This window comes from Balaenoptera borealis, assembly GCF_965194805.1.
Source record: "Balaenoptera borealis genome assembly, chromosome: 16".
Lineage (NCBI taxonomy): Eukaryota > Metazoa > Chordata > Mammalia > Artiodactyla > Balaenopteridae > Balaenoptera > Balaenoptera borealis.
In genome coordinates, this window is record NC_138872.1 from 62,271,815 (window position 1) to 62,291,828 (window position 20,014).

Genomic DNA, 20,014 nt, shown 5'->3' on the forward strand with positions numbered 1-20,014 from the left:
TTATAGGGGTCTCAGAAAGAGAAGAGAGAGAGAAAGGACCCAAAAAAATATTTGAAGAGATTATAGTGGAAAACTTCCCTAACATGGGAAAGGAAAGAGCCACCCAAGTCCAGGAAGCACAGCGAGTCCCAGGCAGGATAAACCTAAGGAGAAACATGCCAAGACACACAGTAATCAAACTGACAAAAATTAAAGACAAAGAAAAATTATTAAAAGCAACAAGGGAAAAACGACAAATAACATGCAAGGGAACTCCCATAAGGTTAACAGCTGATTTCTCAGCAGAAACTCTACAAGCCAGAAGGGAGTGGCATGATATATTTAAAGTGATGAAAGGGAAGAACCTACAACCAAGATTACTTTACCTGGCAAGGATCTCATTCAGATTCAACAGAGAAAGCAACTGCTTTACAGACAAGCAAAAGCTAAGAGAATTCAGCACCACCAAACCAGCTTTACAACAAATGCTAAAGGAACTTCTCTAAGTGGGAAACACAAGAGAAGAAAAGGACCTACAAAAACAATTAAGAAAATGGTAATAGGAACATACATATCGATAATTACCTTAAATGGGAATGGATTAAATGCTCCAATGAAAAGACACAGGCTCACTGAATGGATACAAAAACAAGACTCATATATATGTTGTCTACAGGAGACCCACTTCAGACCTAGGGACACATACAGACTGAAAGTGAGGGGATGGAAAAAGATACTCCATGCAAATGGAAAACAAAAGAAAGCTGGAGTAGCAATACTCACATCAGGTAAAACAGACTTTAAAATAAAGAATGTTACAAGAGACAAGGAAGGACACTACATAATATCAAGGGATCAATCCAAGAAGAAGACATAACAATTATAAATGTATATGCACCCAACATAGGAGCACCTCAATACATAAGACAACTGCTAACAGCTATAAAAGAGGAAATCGACAGTAACACAGTAATAGTGGGGGACTTTAACAGCTCACTTACACCAATGGATAGATCATCCAGACAGAAAATTAATAAGGAAACACAAGCTTTAAATGACAAAATAGACCAGATAGATTTAATTGATATTTATAGGACATTCCATCCGAAAACAGCGGTTACACTTTCTTCTCAAGTGCACATGGAACATTCTCCAGGATAGATCACATTTTGGGTCACAAATCAAGCCTTCATAAATTTAAGAAAACTGAAATCACATCAAGCATCTTTTCCTACCACAACGCTATGAGATTAGAAATAAATTACAGGAGAAAAAACGTAAAAAACATAAACACATGGAAGCTAAACAATACATTACTAAATAACCAAGATATCACTGAAGAAATCAAAGAGGAAATCAAAAAATACCTAGAGACAAATGACAATGAAAACATGATGATCCAAAACCTATGGGATGCAGCAAAAGCAGTTTTAAGAGGGAAGTTTATAGCAATACAATCCTACCTCAAGAAACAAGAAAAATCTGAAATAAACAATCTAACCTTACACCTAAAGGAACTAGAGAAAGAAGAACAAACAAAACCCAAAGTTAGTAGAAGGAAAGAAATCGTAAAGATCAGAGCAGAAATAAATGAAATAGAAACAAAGAAAACAATTGCAAAGATCAATAAAACTAAAACCTGGTTCTTTGATAACAAAATCGATAAACCGTTAGCCAGACTCATCAAGAAAAAGAGAGAGAGGACTCAAATCAATAAAATTAGAAATGAAAAAGGAGAAGTTACAACAGACACTGCAGAAATACTAAGCATTGTAAGAGACTACTACAAGCAACCCTATGCTAACAAAATGGACAACCTGGAAGAAATGGACAAATTCTTAGGAAGGTATAACCTTCCAAGAGTGAACAAGGAAGAAATAGAAAATATGAACAGACCAATCACAAGTAATGAAGTTGAAACTGTGATTAAAAATCTTCCAACAAACAAAAGTCCAGGACCAGGTGGCTTCACAGGTGAATTCTATCAAACATTTAGAGAAGAGCTAACACCCATCTTTCGCAAACTCTTCCAAAAATTGCAGAGGAAGGAACACTCCCAAACTCATTCTATGAGGCCACCATCACCCTGATACAAAAATCAGACAAAGATACTACAAAAAAAGAAAATTAAAGACCAATATCACTGATGAATATAGATGCAAAAATCCTCAACACAATACTAGTAAACAGAATCCAACAACACATTAAAAGGATCATACACCATGATCAAGTGGGATTTTTCCTAGGGATGCAAGGATTCTTCAATATACACAAATCAATCAATGTGATACACCATATTAACAAACTGAAGAATAAAAACCATATGATCATCTCAATAGATGCAGAAAAAGCTTTTGACAAAATTCAACACCCATTTATGACAAAAAAAAACTCTCCAGAAAGTGGGGATAGAGGCAACCTACCTGAACACAATGAAGGCCATATATGACAAACCCACAGCAAACATCATTCTCAATGGTGAAAAACTGACAGCATTTCCTCTAAGATCAGAAACAAGACAAGGATGTCCACTCTCACCACTATTCAACATAGTTTTGAAAGTCCTAGCCATGGCAATCAGAGAAGAAAAAGAAATAAAAGGAATACAAATTGGAAAAGATGAAGTAAAACTGTCACTGTTTGCAGATGACATGATACTATACATAGATAATCCTAAAAATACTACCAGAAAACTACTAGAGCTAATCAATGAATCTGGTAAAGTTGCAGGATACAAAATTAATGCACAGAAATCTATACACTATACACTATCCTATACACTAACAACGAAAGATCAGAAAGAGAAATTAAGGAAACACTCCCACTTACCATTGCAACAAAAAGAATAAAATACCTAGGAATAAACCTACCTAAGGAGGTAAAAGACCTGTACTCAGAAAACTATAAGACACTGATGAAAGAAATCAAAGATGACACAAACAGATGGAGAGATATACCAGGTTCTTGGATTGGAAAAATCAGTATTGCGAGCATGACTATACTACCCAAAGCAATCTACAGATTCAATGCAATCCCTATCAAATTACCAATGGCATTTTTACAGAACTAGAACAAAAAAATCTTAAAATTTGTATGGAGACACAAAAGACCCCGAATAGCCAAAGCAGTCTTGAGGGAAAAAAACGGAGCTGGAGGAATCAGACTCCCTGACTTCAGACTATACTACAAAGCTACAGTAATCAAGACAATATGGTACTGGCACAAAAACAGAAATATAGATCAATGGAACAGGATAGGAGTCCAGAGATAAACCCATGCACCTGTGGTCAACTAATCTATGAAAAAGCAGGCAAGGATATACAATGGAGAAAAGACAGTCTCTTCAATGAGTGGTGCTGGGAAAACTGGACACCTACATGTAGAAGAATGAAATTAGAACACTCCCTAACACCATACACAAAAATAAACTCAAAATGGATTAAAAACCCAAATGTAAGACTGGACAATATAAAACTCTTAGAGGAAAACATGGGAAGAACATACTTTGACATAAATCACAGCAAGATCTTTTTTGACCCACCTCCTAGAGTAATGGAAATAAACAAAAATAAACAAACGGGTCCTAATGGAACTTAAAAGCTTTTGCACAGCAAAGGAAACTACAAACAAGATGAAAAGACAACCCTCAGGATGGGAGAAAATATTTGCAAACAAATCAACGGACAAAGGATTAATCTCCAAAATATATAAACAGCTCATGCAGCTCAATATTAAAAAAAAAACAGCCCAATCAAAAAGTGGGCAGAAGACCTAAACAGACATTTCTCTAAAGAAGACATACAGATGGCCAAGAGGCACATGAAAATCTGTTCAAAATCACTACTTATTAGAGAAATGCAAATCAAAACTACAATGAGGTATCACCTCACACCGGTTAGAATGGGCATCATCAGAAAATCTACAAACAACAAAAGCTGGAGAGGGTGTGGAGAAAAGGGAACCCTCTTGCACTGTTGGTGGGAATGTAAATAGATACAGCCACTAAGGAGAACAGTATGGAGGTTCCTTAAAAAAGTAAAAATAGAATTACCATATGACCCAGCAATCCCACTACTGGGCATATACCCAGAGAAAACCATAATTCAAAAAGACACATGCGCCCTGCAGCACTATTTACAGTAGCCAAGTCATGGAAGCAACCTAAATGCCCATCGACAGATGAATGGATAAAAAAGATGTGGCACATATATACAATGGAATATTACTCAGCCATAAAAAGGAACAAAATTGGTTCATTTGTAGAGACATGGATGGACCTAGAGACTGTCATACAGAGTGAAGTAAGTCAGAAAGAGAAAAACAAATATCGTATATTAACGCACATTTGTGGAATCTAGAAAAATGGTACAGACGAACCAGTTTGCAAGGCATAAATAGAGACACAGATGTAGAGAACAAATGTATGGACACCAAGGGGGGGAAGCAGGGTGGGGGGGGGTGGGGAGGTGGTGGTGGTGTAATGAATTGGGAGATTGGGATTGAAATATATACACTAATATGTATAAAATAGATAACTAATAAGAACCTGCTGTATAAAAAATAAATAAATAAATTCATTTTTTTAAAAAACAGAAAAAATAAAGATAAAAAAAATATAAAAGCATGAAGTGCAGTGCAGGGTCGTCAGCAAGCACTCGGTCAGCAGTGGCTGTAATTTCTGTCACCATCACTGCTAGCTGACCAGGTTCTGGCCTGATCTCCTGAGCAGGGCCTTTCACAGATGCTAGCTTCCCAGCAAGCCCCTTCCTTGCCTGGCACTCGGGTCCTGCAGAGGGTCTGTGCACCAAGGGCTGGGTTAGCTCATGGGGCCTCCACAGCATGTCTGGGGGACAGAGGGGATACGGGACTTGGCTCACCTTCTCATTCTGCTCTTACTAGCTACCTGGACCTGCATGTTTCTTCAGCTCTCTCAGTCCAGACTTCTGCATCACTAAAACAAGGATGAGTCCCTATGTCAGGGCTGTTGTGAGAATGAAATTCAATCAGGAAAGAGGAGGCTCCAGTGTCTAGCACACAGTAGGCATACAACATGTGTTCATTTCCTGTTTCTTTTACTCCTTATTTAATTCTGCTTACGAGAGAAATTCAGGCGGCCTGGAGTTTTGCTGGGAACAGTGAAAACTCTGCTACTGAAAATAACACATGTAGGAGTAGGCCTCTGTGCAAATTCACATATACATTTAAAATACTGAGGTGACTTTACATACATCAGCAAAACCTCTAAACCATGGAGGACAGAGAGAAGGTTACCAAAACAGACTAACCGTCTTTAACAAGGAGGCCCCCACCAAGCCTCACTCTATCAAGAGCCAGGGCTTTTCGGAGATTCCTCAAATTAAATTAAAATGATCTGAAAAACATCTGGTCCCGTTTTAGGCTACATGGGCTTTGTTATCAACTGAAGCCCTGTTATAATCTCTCCCCCAAAATAAGAGTTTCTAAAGCATTAAAGAAGACACAGCTCTAGAACCTTAGTGAGATTCAATACACACCTGTCGGAGAAAGGTCCTTCTTCATCCTTTTTAATTTCTTGGCCTTTTTCCTTCCCTCTGAGAGGGATTCTGCACAGGGATCTGTCTGCTCAAGCTCAGTGTCAGAAATCTCCCCCGATACTCTGGCCTCCAGGCCACCTTCTGCTTGACTGGGACTCAGATTTCTCTTTCCTACTGTGCTGGTGGCTGTGAGGCTGAAATGCAAGTGGAACAACATGAAAGGTGTTGAGAGTAACTGGAAGACTAAACCTATAAAAATATTTTAACACTCTTAATTCTATTAACACTTAACTAGCAATCAAACAACATGGGTAGCTGCCGCCTGGAGGTGCAAGTTAAAGACCTTACTGAAGTAAGAACTGAAGTCTAAAAGTTTACCCACAACAAGCTTATTCAGAAGAAACTTCTACACCAGGCTTGTGCACGGATATACACAAATCTAAGCTGTTCATAGTGTTTAAAAGAAAAAAATTTTAAAGAAAATTCCTGGTCTTTATTTTGATAGAGTTACCCTAACAGAAGAGTAGAATAGTAGAGCAACCATAACAAAATAACAGTCTGGATTACATTAAGTCACAAGATAGCATTGTTACTTGCATGCTGCCTGATGGATACACAGTAGAGCAGGAGAATTCTTGAGTCTGCCGGCTGTCACACCACTCGTGCATTTGAATACACTTAAAAGGTATACCCCACCTTCATATAATTCTCTTCCATTCCAAAAAGGTGACTTGTCAAGATTATAATTAAACCTGGCTTCATTTTAAAAGCTTTATAGGATTTGACATGTTGAATTAGATCAGATTACATGTCCTGATTTTCCTTAAGAAAATATGTTCCCTGAATCAGAACTTGATAATAACAGAGACCACAGGGCCAGTGTGAGTCCTGTCTCCTCTAAATGAGTCTTTTTTTTTTTATAGCCCCCACGTTATGAAAAGCATAAAGAATCTAGTCATTCCCCCTAAGGGAGGCCATTCAGGCACAGAGTGGGGTGCGGAGAGGGAGAGAGAGAACATGAGCAAGCCCCTGTGTCAGCCTTCCCTAGGAAGTGAACGCTTTATTTTATTTTTAAATATATTTATTTATTTACTTTATTTTTGGCTGCGTTGGGTCTTGGTTGCTGTGAGTTGGCTTTTCTCTAGTTGCGGCGAGCGGGGGCTACTCTTCGTTGCGGTGCGCAGGCTTCTCATTGCGGTGGCTTCCCTCGTTGTGGAGCACGGGCTCTAGGCATGCGGGCTTCAGTAGTTGTGGCACGTGGGCTCAGTAGTTGTGGATTGCGGGCTCTAGAGTGCAGGCTCAGTAGCTGTGGTGCACAGGCTTAGTTGCTCCATGGCATGTGGGATCTTCCTGGACCAGGGCTCAAACACGTGTCCCCTGCATTGGCAGGCGGATTCTTAACCACTGTGCCACCAGCGAAGTCCCAAAGTGAACGCTTTAAAATGTTACATATCAAAAACTTGGGGGGCTTCCCTGGTGGTCCAGTGGTTAAGACTCTGCGCTCCCAATGCTGGTGGCCGGGTTCGATCCCTGGTCAGGGAACTAGATCCCACACGCATGCCGCAACTAAGGGTTCACATGCCACAGCTAAGGAGCCTGCCTGCCGCAACTAAGACCTGGTGCAGCCAAATTAAAAAACAAGAACAAAAACAAAAACCTCGGGCTACCCGATGATTCAAGTTCTGCAATGTTACTCTTCCCTGTTCTTACATCTTCCCTGTTCCTTACACTTCCTCACTCATGTGAAGAAGGTGGTGGTGCTCAAAGCCATAGGAAGCAGAACAGAGAGAGCTCAGAGCAGATGGCCTGTTAAGCCTGGCTGGCCAGCCTCCCGCTGTCATCTCTTCACCTGTGTTATACGCAGCTTTCGGAAACATCTTTTATTGAGGGGATATGAAGAAAATGAGAATACCAAAGGTAGTATTTTGGGGGGAGATTTATTAGAAATTCATGCTAAGGTTTACTGTTTAAAAACTGATAATACCTTTAAAATTTTCTTAAAGACTAAAACAATTTTTGGCTGGTTTCAGAAAATTTGGAAAATTCAGAAAGTATTAAGTAAGAAAATAGTAAGGACACACCTTTCCATTGTGAAAGGGTAAGAGGCCTAAATATTCCTCTGTGCTGTAAACCCTGGAACCTAGCAGCCTCTGAGAGGTAAATGTTTAATGAAAACTCAGCTGGAACCATCAGCATTCAAAGTACTTCAAGAAATACAAAGTCCTGAACTAGCCCCAACTGCACATAGGAATCTAGTGGATGATACAGGTGGTATCTCAAATTACCGGGGCAGAGATGAACTTCCAAAAAAATGGTTGTGGGACAACAGGAAAAAGATAAGTTAGGCCCATTCTTCACCCATAAAAAAGAAAAAAATGCCAAAATGGATTAGATACCTAAATGTGAAAAACGAAACTATACAAATACTGAAAGAAAACATGGATGAATTCCTCTAAAACCTGGGTGTCGAAAAAGGCTTTACTATAACTCACAATCCAAATTTATAAGAAGATTTATAAATTTGATCACATAAAAATCCTTTGCATGGCTATCAATAACATGAGCAAAGTCAAAAGACAAATGACAAACCAGGAGAAAATATTTGTAACATATATCACAGATAAAGGGCTAATGTCCCTAATACACAAGTAACACTCAAAATTGAAGGAAAAAAGCCCAAAATCCTACAGGAAAATGGGCAAAGCTATGAATAAATAGCTCACCACACACACACACAAACACACCTAAAACACACGAAAAGATGTTCAACTCCATTCATGATGCAAAATAAAATGACACTGAAATATCATTTCTCACCCACTAGATTGGCAAAAATATCCAAAAGATTGATGAAATATTCTGTTGTTGAGAGTGGGGAAACAGGCACTCATACATTGCTGGTGACAATGAAAAATGGTACAACTCACTCTTACAGAAGGGAATGTGGCACTATTTAACAAAACTTTATATCCATTTACTCTCTGAGCCAGCAATCCCACTTCTAGGAATTCAGAAGATGCACCTCCAACAATGCAAAAATACTTATGTACAAGATAACTCATTGCAGCTTTATTTGTTGTTATGATATATTATTGCCAAGTTCCTAAATGTCTAAGTATAGGAAATTGGTTGAATAAACTATGCTATGTACAGTCAATGTAACTAAGCAGTTACAAGAAAGAATGAAGATCTCAAAGAACAGATATGAAATTATTTCCAGTGAAATAAGCAAAGTGCAAAAGAGCAATTTATTCCAGTCTTGGGTGAAATATCGGGGGGAATACCAAAAAAAACATCCTGAACTATTTAGTAGGTTTGCTTCTGTAGTTGAACGAGTGAAGCAATTCTGAAAATATTTGGATACATGATAATGCTCAGCAAATCAGTAAATGTATTCATGTAGTTGGAAGACAGATATGGGGGAAGGCAAGGGAGAACGCTGTGGGGATGTAATAGAACTGGAGATACAGGTCCGGGCTTGGGATTTCTAAAATAAGTATGTGTGTATGTGTGCACGTTTGTGTGTACGCATATATATATGGGAAGTATCTATGTATATCCATGCCCCTATTTCCCAGCTCTGCCCACTGAAAGGACCTAAAAAACAAAAACAAAAACCAAAAAACCCAATGGCCATAAGCACATCTAGTGTCCAGATTTTAATGTCTAAACCATACCCTACTGAAAAAACACAGGGCTCCTCGAAGAAGCGCTTGATTCCAGGGCTGGGGTAAAAGTTGCACAAAATGAGCTCGGCTGGGGTAAAAGAGGCACAAAATGAGCCTGGAACATCTTGCAATACCAGAAAGTAGGAAACTGCTCAAGAAATGACGGGGCATGTCACAGGGATGTAGGAACCAGGTGGAAAGGGCTCCCACTGGCCAAATATTTGAGCACCAAAATAATTAAGGGGCAATAATAAATTCTAAACCATTGAAAAACACAGGAATCCATGGATCTATATCAATACATAATACAGAGAGACAGAGAGAGGAGGGAGAGCTCTTAGTTCTCGTTGAATGCTGAGTAGGAAATGGTAAAGGTGGAGAGAGAGATGGAGTTGGCAAATCATCCTTTGACAACCATCACGTGAAGAATGACTGACACAAAAATCATCAAGAGGTGCTAAATCAGGGGAGATATTTTGATGAAGAGTAGGCTATTTGCATGGTCTTAATGTGTCTCTCCTGAGACTGATATCCTGAGAAGGACATAGTGTCACTTTTGCACATTCTAGTCAGGATTGTATAACCTGAACATAATCATGAAGAAACATCAGACAAACCCAAAGGAAAAACACCTTACTGAAAAAAAGTGGGGTGAGGGGCTGGTGTCCTTCAAAAATGTTGTTGTCATAAAAAAGACCAAAGAGACATTGAAAACTAGCTGCAACACATTATGACAGACTGGATCTTATACTAAAGGGAAAAGCCATAAAGATAATATTGGATCAAATAATAAAACTGGGATATAAACAGTAGATTACAGTATTATATCAATGTTAAATTACCGAGGTTGATAACTTTACTACAGTTATACAAGAAACTATTAAGGACCATGATGTATCTAACTTCCTCTCAGATGGTTCAGAAAAAAACAAGTGTGTTGGGGGTTGCGGTATGGAGAGAAAAAGGGAGAGAAGGCAACACAGAGTGTGTATATACAGAGAGAGGAAGGGGAAGGGTGGAAGAGAGAGCGTGTGCACACAAAGCAAAAAACAGCAAAATGTTAACAATCAAGGTAGCCAGATAAAGAATATATGGGTGTTCTTTGTAATATTTGTGACTTTTATGAGTTTGAAATTATTTCCAAGTTAAAAGCAAAACAAAACAAAACAAAACAAACTGGAGGAAGCATGATGTTTAAACAAATAAGGAAAAGTAAATTTCATCGAGGATTATCTTCTTTTTTATCTAATTAAATTTTTTTGGCCGCACTGGGCGGCACGCGGGATCTTAGTTCCCCGACCAGGGATCGAACCCATGCTGGAAGCGCGGAGTGCTAACCACTGGGCTGCCAGGGAATTCCCTCAAGGAATATCTTCTGATGCCTGCTTGCTGTGGCACAATCTAGGACTGAAGTCTGTGTGCGCTTACACATGACTAATAAGTATGTCACCAGCCTAGTGATACGTGGAAGAAGCTGCCTTGACCCATTAACAGAATGTCTCACCTGATACAACAGAGTCCCTTTCCAGCCAGCCAGGCTGGAAAGGATCCCGCGGAGTCGGCATCTGTGCCTCTTCATTCTTCAGTGCCTGAGCCCGTCAGCTCATCCCCTCATTTAACCAATATTCTACCAACACGACGAGCACCTCCCATGGGCCACACCTCCAAACGCCCTCCAGTCCTGCTCATGTTACTCTCAGCCACCATTCCAGCTCTTTCCTCACGCTGCTGCCGGGCGCTCTCCCTATCTTGCCCCTTGACTCTTAAAACAGGATCCTAATTGGCTAGTCCCCCCGTCCTACTCTTCCCAGCCTCCCTTGCCCTTCAAATCCATTCCTCCCAGTGTTAGCGAACTTCTTCTGAAGCAGAGATTTGATCAGATACTCCCAGCTGCAAGACTTCCACGGCTCTCTACCGCCAACCTGAATTTTAACTGCTTGGCACAGCATCCAGGACCCTCTGTCATCTGGGTCCCCGTCGGCTTTTCTAGCCTTATCTTCCACAAGGCAGTCGAGTTGCAAAGATAGTATCTGTTCACCTTAATGAATTCCATGACATGCACTCTTCCACCTGGTCCACTGTCCCAGTGGTGGGCTCATCAGCCCCCATACACCCTATATTTCCCATCGGACGTTGCTGCCCATGCTCTGCAACAAGAGAAGCCACCGCAGTGAGAAACCCGCACACCGCACTGAAGAGTAGCCCCCGCTCGCCGCAACTAGAGAAAGCCCGCACGCAGCAACGAAGACCCAACGCAGCCAAAAATAAATAAATAAATTAATTAATTAATTTTAAAAATTTTAGGGGTTAGCTCGGTAAAGTTAGATATAATAATAAATGTATGGGTTACTTTTTTTTTTTTTTTTTTGCTGGGTGTGGGCTTTCTTTAGTTGCGGCGAGTGGGGCAGCTACTCTTCGTTGCGGTGAGCGGGCTTCTCACTGCGGTGGCTTCTCTTGTTGCGGAGCACGGGCTCTAGGCATACGGGCTTCAGTAGTTGTGGCTTGCGGGCTCTAGAGCACAGGCTCAGTAGTTGTGGCACAAGGGCTTAGTTGCTACGTGGCATGTGGGATCTTCCCGGACCAGGGCTCAAACCCCTGTCCCCTGTATTGGCAGGTGGATTCTTAACCACTGTGCCACCAGAGGAAGTCCCTGGGTTACTATTATTATGAACCAATATACTATGACAAAATTATATATTTCAAAAACATGTAAAAATAATCTCTACCTGACACAGACATTTGATAACATAAAACATTAAAAGAATAAAACATTAACACTAAATGGATGGCCAATAAATATCAGTTAAAAATTGAAAGATGTCACAGATATTTATTATTTAAAAGTTATTCTTAAATGAGATTTTAAAACACACAAGCATTAATATCTGTCACAAGACAATATTCCAGATGGAGAAAAGATTCTGTCATGTTATGCTGATGTTGATCAAATTGCTCCGAGTGTTTCCAAAGCAAATACAAGTTGGGTGTTAAACTACATATTGCTTTATATTAGCTCATTTCCTTTTTTATTTAAAAAAATTTTTTTAGTTGTGGCATGCGGGATCTTCAGTTGCGGCATGCGGGATCCTTAGTTGCAGCATGTGGGATCCACCTCCCCGACCAGGGATCGAACCCAGGCCCCCTGCATTGGGAATGTGGAGCCCCAGACACTGAACCACCAAGGAAGTCCCTCATTTCCTTTTTTAGAGATGAAAATATATTGTCTGCTTGCCTTGATTTTCGTTTTGCTGTTAAAATTGATACCGCTTGTCCTAATTCAGATTTTAGATCGAATGATTTTACACTGGAGTATTCCACAATGACATTTACATTTTGTCTCTGAATTTCATCTATAAAAGTATTTACCAAGAACTGTAGCCTACAGCAAATATTCAAACACTGTAACACTATTGGATTCTATTAAGACAACGTAACAATCGGATATCCTAGCAAGATTAACAGTACATGTTTCAAAACTGCCAATTTAAGGACTGCTTCCAAAACTTATTTCTTGGAACAAGATTCGCAGGATTTTTATAAAGTGTACTGCTGTATGTAATCTCGTTAATATATTCTTACTTACAAGAATGATTCACTGTTAGTAGCAGACAAGGCCACGAACACACACTTAACAACATGGCAACAGTGACAAGCAAGAACAACTGATTTGATTGTGGCCCTTTCTCTCCTACCTGCTCCTGTCCTGATTTCAGAAATGTTGACCGTAACCTTTGACACTGATTCCATGCTTGCTTTCAACTTTATGTCAGAGAATTCCTTTGAACTAGTAATGCCTATGCTGATGGCTAAAGTTTAATTCCCACAGATTTTGCCCCTTTATCTTAATTTCTCAACTGATATTTCTCATGATTTGGAATAACACATAAATGTCCCCAGAGATGCCAGGGAGGAACTGGTGAATGGCAACCCTATTGGAAATCAACTGACCACAAACTGGACTCTCTATTCTGTGTCATCATCTATTTGTCTTCCCTTACGCCAGCACCACATGGTTTTTAGTCCCATAGCTTTAAAGTAAGTTTTAAAGACAGAATAAGTCCTTTAGTTGGCCGGGAAGTTCATGCTGCTGGATAAAATAATAACCACCTTTCATTTTAAAGGGCTGCCCAGTTTACAAAATTCTCTCATTTGATACTTGTCTATAATCCTTTGAAGCTGAACATGTGTTTTCACTCCCATTTTACAGGCAAGAAACCTCATCCTCAGAATGAGTGACTTCCCCCAGGTTGTGTGGCTGGTCTGGTAGATCTGAGGGTGTCCTCCAAGCCGAGTGCTCTTTGAAACGCTTCACAGCCTTGCTCCCCACCCCATCTTCCCAGGGCAAAATGAACTGGAAAAATCTGGGGAAGTGGGAGCTAGAAAATGCATTTTTATTGTTTTCACAAACTCTCATGCTGAATTCAAATTCCACGAGCATGACTGTTCCTGTGTTTTGGGGCACAGTCTGGATGGATGAGGGGAAGATGTCAGATAGCCTAGGCCCAATTCAGAAGGCAATTCCTCAGAGATCGCTGATCAACTGTGATGCTTATTTCTAATAAAGAAGTTGAGTTTGAAAGTAAAATCAACATTAAGTACGGCATGTCTGTATGACAGTACCCAGGAATAAAGGACATCTCTTGTGGAATGAATGGTGGGGGGTGGAGAGAATATACAAATGTGTTGTGTATGTGACTACTCAGTTTACTTATAAATTAGCCTAAAGGAGAGAAAACTTGGTTCTGGGTTACAAAGAAACCATAGCATTCAATTAGAAAAACTTTTTACAAGAATGTGGTTTGAACCTGGTTAAACAATCCCTTATTGCTAACTCACTTTAATTCAACATAGAAAAGATTAATCAATAACAAACATGAAAGACATTAATACAAATTCCTAAATTTAAGAACCTACACTCAACATACAACTAACTGAAGCTGAATTCAGAACATCTGAAATTTTCAGAGGCTAGGATGAAATTTAATTTTGCAACTAAAATTTACTTTTGGCTCCAATGAAAGGATTTACTGATCATGACAGTAATATAATCAAACCAAAACGACTCCTCCCCATACCAAAAGCCCAACTATTTTAGAAAATAAACTGCTTTTTAAACATTTCCAGGAAGTTAAACACGACCAATTGAACGCAGGTATTTATCTGTAGAGAGACAGAAATATCCTTACAAAGGCACAGAGAACAGGAGAGGCAGCAGGAGAGGATGGGATGTCAGCTCACCTTGGAGACACTCTCTCTGGAGAGGACAAGTAAGGAGAAGAGTGCCAAAGAGTGTTGCATACAGGGGGAACAGAAATCTAAGTGCTGTATAAAAAGCTGGTGCACCCGAGAGAGCCCTGCAAAGTCTCAGCAAATAACAGGCACCAGATCCCTGGAAGAAGCAGATGATAAGGACTGTGCTACGCCAACAGGGGGAAAGGCTGTCCTAGGATCCTCACCCCCATCCCTGTGAAGCCAGGGGACCAGCATTCCCCCGAGGCCAATAGGAGCTGGACAGGAGGTTTAATCTCTAGAGAAACTGATCCCCTCAGAGAGGCACCAAGTTCAGCACTGGAGAGTGGAAGCAAGCAGGGCAATAAGAACTTTCTAACTGGGGAAGTAGCATCTTCCACATACTGAGAAGTGAGGTCTCCAGCTTCCTTCCACCAATCAGTACCCAGAGCACCAGCAGTCAGGCTTACCTCCCCCAATTTGCAAATCAGAAAATCAATTTCTAAAAGAACTGAGTTGTTACAGCTAGTATCATACTTAATGCTGAATGCTTTTGCCCTAAAATCAGGAACAAGACACAGATGTTGGCTCTTGCCACTTTTATTCAACACTGTACTAGAGGCCCTTGCCAGTGCAATAAGGCAAGAGAAAGAAATGAAATTCATAAGGTCCACTGGACAGAGATAAATACGATTGCCTTTTTTTACAGATATGGTTGTCTAAACAGAAAATACCAAACAGTCTACAAAAAGTTATTAGAACTAATAAGTGAATTTAGTAAGATCCAAGGATACAAGGTCAAAATAGACAAGTCAACTGTATTTCTTTCTATTAGCAATGAACGACTGGAAATTGAACTTTAAAAATATATGACTGGGCTTCCCTGGTGGCGCCGTGGTTAAGAATCCGCCTGCCAATGCAGGGGACACGGGTTCTAGCCCTGGTCCGGGAAGATCCCACATGCCGCGGAGCAGCTAAACCCGTGCACCGCAACTACTGAGCCTGTGCTCTAGAGCCCGTGAGCCACAACTACTGAAGCCTGCGTGCCACAACTACTGAAGCCCGCGCTCCTAGAGCCCGTGCAGAGTAACGAAGAGTAGCCCCCGCTCGCCGCAACTAGAGAAAGCCCGTGCACAGCAACAAAGACCCAATGCAGCCAAAAATAATAAATAAATAATAAATAAAATAATAATAATAAATTAAAAAAATATATATATGACTTACAATAGCATCAAAAAGCAAAATACTTAGGGGCAACTTCAATAAAGCATATGTAAAATTTGCATAATGGAAAATACAATACTCCAATATGAGAAATCAAAGAAAACCTAAGTACATGAAAAGATATACCATGTTCATGGGTGGGAAGACTCAATAGAGTTAATTCTCCCCAAAATGATATTATAGATTCAACACAATCCCCATCAAAGTCCCAGCAAGCTCTTTGTACAAATCAACAAACTGACTCTAAACTTTTTGTGGAAAAGTGAAGGACTTAGAATAAGCATTGTTTTGGCTTCCCTGGTGGCACAGTGGTTAAGAATCTACCTGCCAATGCAGGGGACATGGGTTCGACCCCTGGTCCAGGAAGATCCCACATGCCGCGGAGCAACTAAGCCCATGCACCAGAACTACTGAGCCCACGAGCCACAACTACTGAGCCCGTGTGCCACAACTACTGAAGCCCATGTGCCTAGAGCCTGTGCTTTGCAACAAGAGAAGCCACCGCAATGAGAAGACTGCGCACCGCAACCAAGAGTAGCCCCCGCTCGCCACAACTAGAGAAAGCCTGTGCGCAGCAACAAAGACCCAACGCAGCCAAAAATAAATAAATTAAAAAAAAAAAAGAATAAGCATTTTTTAAAAAGAAGAAAATGGTTGAAGGATCTACTATATGGTTTCAAGACCCACTATAAAGCTTTAGTATAAATCAAGACAATGTGGAACTGGTCTAAGGAAAGACATATAGATCAATGGAATACAACAGAATCTAGAAACAGACCACATACAAATATGGCCGACTAGTTTGCAAAGGAGTCAAGGTACAGTAATTGAGTAGAGAAAGGACAGTATTCTCAAAAAATGGTGCCAGAACAAATGGACATCTATATGCAAAAAAATGAACTTGTACTCATGCCTCACACTGTACATAAAAATTAACTTGAAATAGATCATATACCTAAACATAAAACCAAAAAACACTATAAAACTTATAGAAAAAAAAAAAGAAAATCTTTATGACCCTAGTTTAGGCAAAGATTTCTTAAGTAGATTGCAAAAAGCACAAGCCCTAAACAAAAGCATAAGCCTCAGAGAAAAGATCCATAATTACAAAGCCAGCTTCTCACCTCATCACTCTACAGAGCAAAACCATCAGTAAGTTCTGCCTCCAAGAACTTCTCATCCCTTTTTAGTTCTTTCTTAAACAATAGTGGATGCCCCAAAATAGTGACATTTTTGAAGAAAGGCTTCGAGAGACAAAAACCAAAACAGACCAATATTCAGAGAGGAAAAACTCTGAGGAAACAGAGACAACATAGGGAGCTGAGGAAAACTTTAAAAACAACAGGCAGTTCTTGCTTTGCACACAGTACAGGACCATAAAAATGGCCTAGACTACTGTATTTGCAAGCCAATGGATAAACAGAAAAATGAAGAAGTGGCAATAAGTACATTACTTGGAAACAAGGTAAATTATCAAAAGAAAGAGTTGAAAGTGGTTGCCTCTGAGGGACAGAATGTGGGTGGCAGGGGACTGCTGCTTTTTATTATAATTTTAAAAAATATTATTTGGCTTTAAAAAACAGTGCTCAAGAATTTCATTGAAAATATTTTAAAAGAAAAAGAAATGCCAAGGACTTCACAAAGATCCACTTAACGTGTGACAAACCACTATGCCAACAGTAAATCACTACTTGTCTGGTTATGTTAAATGGGTATACACAGCTCTGTTACTTAATTGGCTTTGTGACCTTGAGTAAGACACAGCTTCTCTGACCGCCCCCTCCCCAGTTCTCCTTTGTAACATCGTGGAGGGTGGATTAGATCACCTCCAGGTCCCTTCCAGCTCCACAAGTATGTGGCTTTATCAAGTAACACTGTTGTTCACACAGTTATAGGTGCCGCTCATTCTTTAAAAGAATGTATCTTCTATTGTACATCAACTATATCTCAATTAAAAAAAAAACAAAAGAATGTCCTACAATCTAGACTAATCTTCAGCCCCTGCTTCCACTCACATGAATTAGTGCAGTATTACTGTATTCCATTAGTTACTAGCATTTGTAAGTAGAAATGACACATAAGAAAAAAATTCAAAGACAGTTACCTAAAGAACAACAAAATTTACAGCATGAGTATCTTAATCCTACATGTTTTGGAAGACATTTCATCTCTTCGGAAACTGTCATCCTTGGTTGTTTCTAGTTTTCTCATAAACCCAGTAAACCCAACCTGAGAAGGAATAAACCCCATAATGTCAACTGAACAGGCTCAAATTTGGAAGTAAACTACTGTTTCACAAATGATGACAGAGGAAAGGGGTAGGTGGGGTTTTCTTACTCATGAAAGCATCCAACTCTCCCTCTCTGCTTGGGCACCCAACCTTTATCTGATGCCCACTGTAGCCAAATGATCTGCGTTAACAGAGAGAGAGACACTAGGGATGAAAGAAGAGAACAGAGAAACCTAGTGACCATGTGGACAATGCTACTCTAAGTTCTAATAGCATCACTGTATTCACTAATTTAGCTATCCTAAATGGACATTCACATTACATATTTAGTCAAATTAATGATGAGATGACAAATTAAAGACAAGACCCAAATCAAAACCTCTGAATTTATGCTTTTCAACTGGAAAGAATCAAAGAATATAGCTATGATTCTAGAGTAGCATCAATAAGTAAATATTATTCTTATGAGTATTAATGGACTATGCTGAAACAAGGTAAGATATAGTACTCTTATTACTTGGTGAAGTATTGTCACTGAAATCAATTACAGATGTTTATCCTGAAAGATGCTACTATGAGCATTGCAGACTCAAATATTGCTAATGGTTATTCAAAATTAAATTTATGGTTGAATTGGAACCTATGGACAGTTTTATAATATTCATTAGCAACTGTTTTTTAAAGAAACAGAAGGCTACTGTTTTAATACAAATGAGTACGAGTTTCAAAATCATCTCCATTTAGTGCTTTAGCACGAACAATTTGATCTGATGAATCAACTAGGATGGCTTTACCAGGAGAAGAGAACAAGGTACTTCCTGATGGGCTGCTCTTGACATGGAGAACATCATTTCAGCTCCCTGAGAACAGAGGACCACCTACCAGATGTTCTGACACCAAGAAACCACATGCTTCTTGCATCCTGGTTTGGTTTCTGAAGATCCTTCTGGGGGTAAGTTGTGACTACAGCAAACTAGAAACTAATCCCTTCCAAGAATTTAGAATCATTCATTTAAGATGTTGAACTAATGTACCTCATGGTCATTCCCAACAATTCCCCAATTCTTTACATCAACTATTTGACAACTGATTAACACTCAAAAAAGGGTGGTCTGAATACTGATTTCTGTAGCATCACATGAGTCTGACTTCCTTTCAAATTACTTTCTCTTAAAATATGTGATTAGGCAAGCATGAATGGACTTCTGACTTGAGATATTCCAAGGCATCCACAGTCAGGCTACTCCCACCTTCATATGGCTCTTTCACTCTAAGTAGCAGGTAAGACAATAAAATAAGCTGGATGCTGGTATGATTAGGAAAAGAATGTCATTCCATCCCGCCTGACCTTTAGCAAAGCAAGTGAAAGTATTCCGAGCACGGCCTTACATTGTTCAAAAGGGAAAAAGCAGTCTGCACGGCCTTCTCCAATCAGAAGCTGGGTAGGAAGACGTGTTCCTAGTGTATTATGGGTTCTCTTGTTCACTCGTTTATTTAAACCTTTTTCTCAGTGACCATAAGGCATCATTTGTTAGGTGCTGGAACGTTAATATGAGTAACAACAACTCCCAACTTCATCTTTTTACTCCTATAAGAGTCCCCAAGGCAAAGAAATCCCAAGGATTCCACGTGGCATGGAAGGCATGTCAGAAGGCATTTCTGGTGGTAGGGAAGGATCACAAATGGATATGTGAGAAGAGAGCAGGCATTCTGGAAAGAGCATGAATGGGATCTGGGATGAAAGAGAGATGAGGGCTGGAATCTGGGTTCTGTCATTTACTGGTTTTGTGACTCAGGGCAAGTTCCTTTAGCTTCTGTGAGTCTCAGTCTCCTCAATTATAAAATAGGTTATTGTGAGGATTAAATAAGAAAACAAAACAAAATAGCACATGTCACAGTGCCTGGCACATGGCATACACTTAAATGCCAGTGCCTTGTCTGCTCCCTCCCTGTCCTGCGGTGGGCAAAAGGTTCACGTTTTTAGAGATGATGTTGATCCCAGTCTTCAGAGGTAGTTGTCCCAATCTTTGCAAAGCATCAGGAAAGGAGGTGAGGAAGAGAAAGAAGAGTAGAAGGAAGGTGTGAGCAGCATGAGTAGGTTGAACAGCATGGCTGTGATGGCTGGAAGGGTAAGAGGGGAGCGTTCCCGCAGCCCCCCAGTGGGTGGGAGG

General features: G+C 39.9%; 1 protein-coding gene across 4 annotated transcripts in view; it reads right to left on the minus strand.

Moving 5' to 3' along the window:
* PARN (poly(A)-specific ribonuclease) overlaps positions 1-20,014 on the minus strand; it is a 160,596-nt gene that overhangs the window by 10,758 nt on the left and 129,824 nt on the right. For 3 of the 4 annotated variants that reach the window (XM_082359279.1, XM_082359278.1, XM_082359277.1), the window contains one exon: positions 5,493-5,686. The exons of the other annotated variant lie outside the window; for it this stretch is intronic. In XM_082359279.1, the coding sequence (XP_082215405.1) occupies positions 5,493-5,686 (194 nt within the window). The remainder of the gene's footprint in view (positions 1-5,492; positions 5,687-20,014) is intronic. 4 annotated transcript variants of the gene reach the window in all.